This window comes from Otolemur garnettii, unplaced genomic scaffold, assembly GCF_000181295.1.
Source record: "Otolemur garnettii isolate 467f Iridium unplaced genomic scaffold, OtoGar3 scaffold00042, whole genome shotgun sequence".
Classification (NCBI taxonomy): domain Eukaryota; kingdom Metazoa; phylum Chordata; class Mammalia; order Primates; family Galagidae; genus Otolemur; species Otolemur garnettii.
The window spans coordinates 12,393,231-12,403,403 of NW_003852437.1; the positions used below are offsets into that span (position 1 = coordinate 12,393,231).

General features: G+C 39.3%; 1 protein-coding gene across 6 annotated transcripts in view; it reads right to left on the reverse strand.

Moving 5' to 3' along the window:
• Positions 1-379: 379 nt before the first annotated feature.
• MYB (MYB proto-oncogene, transcription factor) overlaps positions 380-10,173 on the reverse strand; it is a 37,767-nt gene continuing 27,973 nt past the window's right edge. For 5 of the 6 annotated variants that reach the window (XM_003790303.1, XM_003790304.1, XM_003790301.1 and 2 more), the window contains one exon: positions 380-1,708. In XM_003790303.1, coding sequence (XP_003790351.1) covers positions 1,592-1,708 — 117 coding nt within the window. In that variant the 3' untranslated portion in view covers positions 380-1,591. The remainder of the gene's footprint in view (positions 1,709-10,173) is intronic. The other variant, XM_003790299.2, reaches the window with a different exon arrangement.

Consider the following 10,173-nt stretch of genomic DNA (forward strand, 5'->3'; position numbering starts at 1 on the left):
GCTTTCCAAGACTCCCTCCTCCAGGCACATTTATACCTATACCCAGATGAACACACTGCCCTGTGGTTCTCCTAACTCTGTCCATGTCCTTGTTATCAGTACTTTGTAAATAAACTCTCTTCACATTATCTCAGTGCAAATGCTGCCGGAACCCTGACTGATACATTCTGGAAGATTCCTCCCAGTTGTTGCAGTGATTATTTTGTGAATAACTTAACTTGATTTGCTCGTTCTTCCTTCTCCATCATGATTCTTGGCTTTTTCCCATGAAGTTCAGGTGGTGTGCAAATTATTAAGAGAGGAAAGGGCTTTGAGTTTGCTCCATTTTCTTAAAAGAATGACTAATCATCCACAATCACAAGTAAGAGAGAGGCCAAAAGTAAGTAAAATAAGGGAACAGCTTTATTTTGCTACAAGGCAGTCCATTCCACATCCATCACAGGAGTTCAGTGCTGGCTATCTTGCACCAAATGCTCTTAAGGCAGAAATTGTCTACAAAACCTTCACTCTGTCCACCAGATACAGTTTGCTAACCATAAACTTAAAGACCACAGGAATGCTGAACAAACTCAGATCCCTGACTTAAAAAAAAACAAAACAAAAACTGGCTGAGTTAGAAACAAAACATAGGACATCAACAACATAGATCTCCCAAAAAAAGAAGTGCAATGCATGCTTTTATAAAACAACAATAATAAAAAAATAATAAAAGACAACAACAAATGCAAAATCTCCCAAACATGTTTTTCCAATGTATTACAAAAGGAAAAAAAGTATATATATTTATGTAAAAAAAATTTTAAAGTCTGAAATACTAGTGCATAGTCAATTTCCTAAAACTGAGTTTGTTTTCTTTCCACCCAAGCTCTACTGCTCCTCTGATACTAGCAGCATGTCTACAGGCTAACACCATAGCAGCAAAACACATTTTTTTCATTTGGCATTTACAAAATTAAATTACTGAATAAAAATATAACTTTTTTATAAAACTATTTCATACAGTAATATTTTTTGAAGCAAGCTAACAAAAAAACTCATAAAATGGTTTGGTACAAGAAATGTACCTCCGATGGTTTTAACCAGAAATGAGCATTTACAACCCTAATTGATATTTTTCCCATGGCATGAAGTCAACATTTATAGTAATGCTTTTACTGATTTTGTGAAATCTATGCATACATTTAGTGATTGAGAAAAGTGAAATACTGGAAGTACCTTTTTGTGGGTAAAATTTCAAAAGAACTCATCACAAGAAGAAAAAATACTGATCTGTTAGAGCTTCTATAATACAGATAAATCATTTTATGTTTTTTTAAAAAATCTGCATTAAGATATTAACAACTGGCTACAATTCATTACCTAATAATTTAGGTAAGACTGTTATTTATTTATTTTTTAAAAATACTTTTAGTTGGGTGAAATCCAAGAAGATTTCACCCAACTAAACGCACTTGGTGCTGCTGCTCTTAACTGTTGTACCACAACAAAAATAGGTTCTTCTCCCATTCATGAAAAGTCTCATGTTGAGGAATGATATATCCCCAGTGAACTTGAAGTGTTCTGACAACCATAATGCTTTTCTGGAAACGTCTCACATGACCAGTGTCCGGGCTGAGAATGCATTCACGTATTTATGAGCCTGACCGGAAGCTGTCATCTGCTCTTCCATCTTTCCACAGGATGTGGGTTCCCAGGCACCGCTGCAAGGCTGATGGGGGAAGAGAGGGAAACCACAAGGTCAGACTGGGAAGACCATCCTGCAGTCCCAAAAGGGATCTCCACTCCCAATGGGACCAGCATATGAAACATTGAGCGACAGATGGTAAGTGGTTGACACCAGGAAGCCTTCATCAGATTCCCTGACACCTAGAAATCCAGCACTCTTAAGAGATATCAATTATCAGAAGGCGTTTATCATTAATACAAAAAACCCACTCCAATCAGTTTCATAAGATGCAATCTCATCTTCATTCTCTAATGCCTTATCTATCAGGTCATTTTATGAAGCAGGAGACAGAAATCAGCATAATTCTTCAGACACCTGAGGTGTGTGGTGGGCATCTTCTCACCAAGCAAACTGGTGAGTCCTTGAGCAAAGAAGCTCATGTAGGTGCTGGAACTGATCAACTTCCTCTAAGAGTCATTTTTTTTTTATTAATTAATATCTGTTTATCAGTATGGCTTCATTTTTAAAGATACACTGGAGGATACAAGACAAAACTAATATCTAAGGACAGCATCTCAATGCCAAGGACAGTGTTTGGCACATCACACACACATACATATTTAGATAGTCTGGAAAATGAAGCCTCAGCGTAGAGGTAACTTGCCCAAGGCCACTCCGCAGGTAAGTGATGCAATGGCTTTGAACCTTGCTCTGTCTCTGGATATGCTTCTGTGTGCCTCAAGCAAAAACATATACTATTTATGCCTGGCTTGGTTTCCAAAAGGATTTAAGATGGTTACAAAAGGAATATAAGACAACAGGGTTTTAAAAGTGTAGAAAGCAGGGTCACAGGGAAACAAATATGGGCGCAATAGCAGGTCCTTTGTATGTCAGAGTTCTACATCTGGGGATTCACCCAAGGCTGGATCAAAAATATTTGGAAACATGGCTCAGCGCCTGTAACTCAGTGGCTAAGATGCCAGCCACATACACTGGAGCTGGAGGGTTTGAACCTAGCCCAGGGCCTGCCAAACAACAATGACGACTACAACAACAAAATAGCTGGGAATTGTGGAGGATGCCTGTAGTTCCAGCTACTTGGGAGGCTGAGGCAAGAGAATCGCTTAAGCCCAAGAATTTGAGGTTGCTATGAGCTGTGACGCCACAGCACTCTACCAAGGGTGACAGTGAGACTCTGTCTCAAAAAAAAAAAAAATTGGGAACAAAATTGCTGTTTACTGAACATGTACAAACTTTTTTCGTGTCATTATTCCCTAAGTAATATAGTATAACAAACATGTCTATAGTATTTACATTGTAGATATTATAAGTAATCTAGAGATGATTTAAAGCATACAGGAGGATGTGGAGGTTATATGGAAATATTATGCCATTTTATATAAGGGACTTGTGTATCCATAGATTTGGGTGTCCTCAGAGATCCTGAAACCAAACCCCTACAAATACCAAGGGACGAATGTAATATGAAGATGAATGAAATTTGCACCCCAAACACTTGCTCTGAAGCACAGGGCCTCGGCTAGATGTGAGCCCCCCCATGTGACTGAGCTCTCTAGCAATCGATGCAGAAAGGGAAACAGAAACTTAGGCACATAGATTTGGTGCCTGTATGTGCTAAACAAAAGCAGTGGTTTAGAAAAAGTACTACCCCATATCTATGAGAGATTCTTTTCCACAGGACAAAAGAATAAGAAAGGCCTTTGCTCTTCAGAGCCTAAAGTGTCACAAGCAAAACAGATGGAATAGTAATAGACAGTGTGTGCAAGCTCACAGTGGCACTTGGAGGAAGAAGATTTGGGGCACAGAGGAATTGCCAGGCAGTGTTGCAGGGAAAGAGCAAGAATAGGCAGGATTGAGAGAGAGATGTTAGCAGGAGTGTGATGGGGGAAGTGGGAGAGAGAGGAAAGAGTGGAGCTGGGAGGCTGCAATTTGCACTTGGCTGATGCGAGGGACTGGGATGGGGGAGCCATCCAGGGAGGAAAGGAGAGTTAAATGACAACATTTGACAAGCCTTACTATGTACCACCCTGCTTCTAAGTGCTATCCGTGTCTCATCTCATTTAATTCTCATGTAAAACACCTGTGCCACAGGTAGGATTTACTGCATCTATATTACAGAGCAGTTCAACTGAAAGAGAATTTAGGCAGCATACTCAAAGTCACCCAGCTAAGAAATGATGGAGCAAGAACGTGAATCCAGGCCCTGTGGAACAAGGGCCCACCCCCCTCATCAGTTCATGATGCTACTTCCATTAGCGAGAGGAACGAGGCAAGTAACTCTGTGGGAACTTGTGTGGCCAGGACATCAGTGCCTTGGAATCCAGGAAAAAGTGTTGTGATAGGCCCTGAGAGTCACCAGACTTTTTAGCAAAGCGGTATGATAATTCCTCTTTGGTAAAGTGGTGGGGGTTTCCTCACATAGGGGCTGAATCAAAGTTTCAGTGACATAATGTTTGCAGAGCCATGTTCTACCTTTAAATTTTCCTAGGACACAAACTGGGTTTCTTAACTTGTGCCATCTCTCCACAGATGTAAATAGCACTGCCTAAGTATACAAATGTTTACTTTGAAAGCTCAGAGGCTCAACAAAACTTGAAATACTACATAGCAAGATGGATTATCCTAATATTTTCCAGGACCTGAGTCTCACAAAAATGACAAGATAAAGATGACAGATATTTCAAGTTGACTTCTGACACACTTAATGTTATCCTAAACAATTTCACCGCATTAATTATAGCATTTGAGATTGTTCTCAATGAATGATGTTTCCCTAGTGTATTTCACTGGTGTGTATCTGCCATATGTAGTACAAATTCCATATTTTAGTTTAATTGACTGCTTGCATGTTGATGCTAAAAATTTCCAGGGTAGAGTACCAGATTGATACAAGAAATATGGTGGATATCTACCACAAAGTAGGATGCAGTGCTTAGGAGCATAGATCTTAAAGAACAAGTGACAAATGAGGAAGCCGAATAGTTTTGTTTTGTTTTTAAACGGTCTCACCTATTGCCCTGGCTAGAGTACAGTGGCATTATCATAGCTAATTGCAACCTCAAACAAATGGAGTCCAACAATCCTGCCTCAGCTTTCCAACTAACTGGGGCTTCAGGCACCCAACAAAGACATAACACCTGGCTAATTTCTCTATTTTTAGTAGCGATGTGGTCTGGTTTTTGCTCAGGCTAGTCTGGAACCTAACCTCAAGTGATCCTTCTGCCTTGGCCTCCCAAAGTACTAGGATTACAGGCATGAGCCACCGTGCCCAGCCAGAATGGAATATCTTAATATGCTAACATCTTGTATGTAAACTTAACATTTATATAAAGACATACACAGAAAATATTTGAAACAAATAGAGTACAAAAGGGAGTGAAAATAAGAATGGAGACAGAAGCAAGGACCAAAAAGGAAGGATTATTTCTGTTTTTCTCTGGCTAAGAATTTTTCTACCAAGTACAGTGGCTCACTGTACTCCAGCCCAGGCAATAGAGAGAGACCCTGTCTCAAAATAATAATAATAATAATTATTATTATTATAATAAATTTTCTATTTAGCTAAGCTTCAATTAACATAGGATTAATTTTCTAAATGTGCAAATTAAGTATATTAAAACACTATGTTAAAGAATTGTATGCTTGCTTTTACTATAAGTCAAGTTCTAATTCTTTGTAATATACATAGTACTTGGGCTGACTCAGAATTCCCAAAATTCGTTCAGGAGAATCTAATACTAAATATTATCAACTTAATATAGTTTCAGCTCACAATTCGGCTGTGTTCTTGTAAGATCTCCTACATGACTCTTCATATTATTCATATCTGCCTCTTCCTCAGGATCAGATAATAAAACGAGAGTTCATATAAAGAAGGTACCACATATTTTCCATTAGTATTTTGAAAGACCTTTTCACACAGCATGATCAGATTCTTCCAAGTCAAAAGAAAATCTACCAAGGAACAAATCAAAATGACTGAAACATTCAACTTCTAGAAAGTAGCATTTTGGAGGCACGTTTGCCCTGAAACGCAGAGCCTCGGGTGGGTGAGATGCCTTGAAACACCTGGTTCTCCCAGGATGGACAAACACCAGGATGCCGCAGCCACTGTGTGTAGGAGGGAAAAGGCCAGCAAGGGTGAGCCGGGCAGCTCCTTCCTGCACCAGGAGAGCACACAGCAAGCACACTTCACAACAATCAATGAAACTAACCACTCAGAGCAGACGCTCATGGCATGACTATAAAGGGAGACCACAAGGTTGAGTGCTCCAATAAAAAAAAAAAAAAAAAAAAATTCCTTCCTTCCCCCTATTACCCAAATCCCTGGGGCCCTATGCCAACTTTTTACACAGATAGGATAGTTTTGACAGAAGGTTAAATACTTTTATGCTGGAAGAACACTTTTTAAATACTGTCATATTTATCTTGTTTCCCTGTCCGTAAACTTGAGTTTCATTTATGCTAAAGAATGGATGAGAATTCTAGAGTTCTGCATAAGAATTCTTGTTAAATTACTAATCTGTTGTGCTCCTGCAGACACGTCCTCCATCCTAACTCACGTGAACATTAGTAATCCTGCCGCACATCCTCCTCCCTTGGCCAGCCAGGCATCGTGGAGGCATCTTGCTTATCCCATAATGTGCTTTTAATTGCCCCTGGGCAGAAGTGAACTACAAACAGTCTGTTAAAGCTTTACCTGCGATATCCTGTTAAAAGCACTTTAAGTAAATAAATATTCAAAACTTTTGTAGAAAATGAGAATTAAAAAGAAATAAGACCACGTCCACAGGTGGTTTTCTATCAGAATTAGATTATCTTCACATTTTCATTTAGAATACGAATAGCTTTCTGGCATGCTGAACAATTACTACTATTATTCATATGAAATTCGTACAGCAACTTCACACAGTATCTGCTGACATCAAAAGCCTTGTCAATTTTGTTTTGCAATCTGCAGACTTAATAAGAAACTTGTATAAATCATAAAAAGATTTGTGAAGCCCAAGCAACTCATGAAATGGTCTGATGTCTTTTTTATGTTTTGTTTTAAAATAATAATCAGGTATAAATGGTATCCAGAAGAATATGAAATAAAAATTCTCTAATTATGGTTTAACCCATCTGAAAAAAATAATCTGGACTAAAAAGTCAGAATTCCTCCCAAAGGGATATCTTTTAAAAATGAATCAGTTAGAATAGATGAAGTAGAAATCTTTAGTTGTCTCTCAAAGGTCAGGGATGAACAGGAGCTGAATTGCTGCAACGATAAGGATACTCAATTGTTTCCATAAGTAAATGCTTCCTTTGGTCAGCACAAATCAATCAAATGCCTCCAATTTAAAAATAAATAAACAAATACCTCCAACTTCAGAGTTGCTAATTTCTCATAGAACAGATTCTTCAAAGTTAGGGGATTTAATGTCCAGATGGTGACTGGAAGTTGTCTCATCCACCCACGCCTCCACTTACCAAGTCCAAATTCACCATCGCTAATGTGGATGGACCTTTCTCAAATTTGAAGTTTGTCCCAGAGGTCTCTACAGGTCTCTTCGTCTTACATGTTTATAGACTTTCCAACAGTTTATATCACATAGTCTAGAGTGTCACAATTTTTTGGAAGAATATCCTTTTCCTTAGTCACACAGGAGTTCCAAATTATTAAGAACAAGATCAATGCCAAATTGCTCTAAAGCAGTTCTATCTTTGTTGGCTCACCCAAGGAAGATTCTATCTCAGAATGTTTATCCTCTCCAAGTGTCACCAAATAAAACAAATAAAAAATCCAAGCCTTGTCACATCTGGGGCAGGATGCCCTGACTCTGAGCTCAATATATCTTCCCCTTCACTTAGACTTTCTCCGTTCAACTCAAAAGCTGTACACACACACACACACACACACACAAAACCTTGCTTCATTTATAACATCTAGTGAAATCAGGTCACTGAAATACTACTGACAGTTACGTGAATTTTTCCAGGGTAGGTGGAAAAAAGTGACCAAGAGGGAGAACCAAATGAGTGTTCAGACATCCAGAGGAGCAGGTCAGCACAGCACACGAGATGAAAAGTGCTCAGAAAGATCTCTATCACATGCACACTGTTTCCACCTCTGTTTAAGTGTCAACAGAAGCAGCAGAAAAATCAGTTGTTTCATCTTCATAACACCGAGAGGTTTGACTACCTTTATTTCCACAAATCAGTTGAATCAGCTCTTTCTTTTGGTGACCCACTGACACAGTTCTGCAGAGTGGAGCAGGGAATAGCATGCTAGAGAGGAAATAATACAGTACAGTGCAAGAAAGCCTGGTCCTGGGTGAGGGTTCCTGGCCTGTGTTTCCAAGGACCGAGACTGTGCCCAGGCTCTTCCCGATGATAATCACATCCGCACACGCTGGTGAGCATCTGCCTTCTTGAAAGCAGTATTATTTCTACTTGATCTTCATGGTAACCTCATGAGAGACATGGAGGATATGCTATGGTCCCCAATTTATAGACAAGAGCAATTTAATTCCATTTATTTCATTCAGCTAATGAATTAAAGTCATGCAGTTTGAAAATGGTGGAGTTCAGACTGGAACCCAGGCTTGTTGTTCCCACGCCAGCTTACTCCACTTCTCAGCAATGCCTTTCAGGCAAAAGGGGTCTGCCTTATTTTTTGAAAAACACAAAATTTCTATAAACAAATCACATCTAAAACACACTGAACCAAGAAGCTGAGGGAGAAAGTGAGTTTTAATACTAGCCATGATATTTTAAAACTCTTTGATGCTATACAAATGTGTGTAAGTAATAATGGCTTGAGAAATTGACTTATATTAAACTCAACGTTTTAAAAACTAAGGCCATGACAAGCCGAGTCAGGAAATTAAAATTTAAGGCTGTCATCCTGTGGTTACAAAAAAGAGGAAAGTGAGTGAGTAGAAAGCATAGGAACACATCCTTAACACTTGGGTTTTAAATACGAATAAAGGGAAATCATAATTTAAGAGAAAAACACAGACGTTCAGGAGGCTTATAATTTAAGTCTAGTTTTGGATCTACCAACAAAAATGTCTATCTTAAGAAAAGTTTGTTAGCAGAATGTACTTTGTTCAAAACATAAAGCAAATTGAAAGTCCCCTGAAGGAAACAGGTCTTTTCTCCACACTGAGGGGGTGCGGCGTGAGCACGTCTGCCCTGTCTCTCTTCAGGTGAGTATCGGATGGCACAACCCAGGAGGCTTCCAGTGAATATGACTTTCTTGCCCCAAACTGTAAGCTTTCTGGGTGGACTATTTTCACTATTTCCTCATTTGTGATCATTTCATAAACTTATTGACGCCAACCTCGACCCCAGATAACGTGGGTAACAGGCTGAGTCCTGACAATAGTACAAGGTGAAAATCTCATATTCTGAGCCACATAAAAGACACAAATGTCGAAAATGTCTCAGAATATTTTTATTTGAAGAATACCCTGTTTGCGCTTACAATTTAAAATTCATTCTACTTTATTTATTTATTTTTTGAGACAGAGCCTCAAGCTATTCCCCTGGGTAGAGTGCTATGGCATCACAGCTCACAGCAACCTCCAACTCCTGGGCTCAAGGGAGTCTCTTGCCTCTGCCTCCCAAGTAGCTGGGACCACAGGCACCCACCACAACGCCTGGCTATTTTTTGGTTGCAGCCATCATTGTTGTTTGGTGGGCCCGGGCTGGATTCAAACCCACCACCTTAGGTGTATGTAGCTGGCGCCCTAGCCACTTGAGCCACAGGCGCTGAGCCATTCATTCCACTTTAAAAAGAAAAGAAAGAAACCTAATAGTTATAAGATTGTACAGCTGCCACAAATTCCTTTCAGAAAAAGATTAAGGATAAATAATTTTAAAAATACAAGCTTCTATTTAAGCCTTATAGCTTATAGATGAGGAAATATATGGCGAATTCTGAGTTATTAAAATTCATTGTGTCTCAGTGACAACCCGCACAACAATGGGCATATTTAGCACCCAGAGTTTGGTCTCTGCAAACCATTTCACCCTAAAAGGATTCAGAGCACCATGGGCAAATGGTTGACTTCAAGAAGAGAGTTAGGAAAGGTGGCTGGTGTTGTTGCCTGCAGCTCAGTGGGTAGCGCGCCAGCCACGTACATCTGGGCTGGTAGGTTTGAACCCAGCCTGAGTCAGCTAAAACAACAATGATAACTGCAACAAAAAAAATAGCTGGGCATTGTGGTTGGTGCCTGTAGGCCCAGCTACTTGGGAGCTGAGGCAAGAGAACAGCTTAAGCCCAAGAGTTTGAAGTTGCTGTGAGCTGTGATGTCACAGCACTTTACCCAGGGTGACAGCTTGAGACTCTGTCTCAAAAAAAAGGAAAGGTGGCTGTTAAATTGAAGCAACTTAGAGATGAAAAGAGATTTAAGAGACTCAGCAACCTAATGCAATATGTGAAATCGTTTCAGTTTTGATAAAAAAATAATAAAAATATTCTTTTTTTTTTTTTTTTT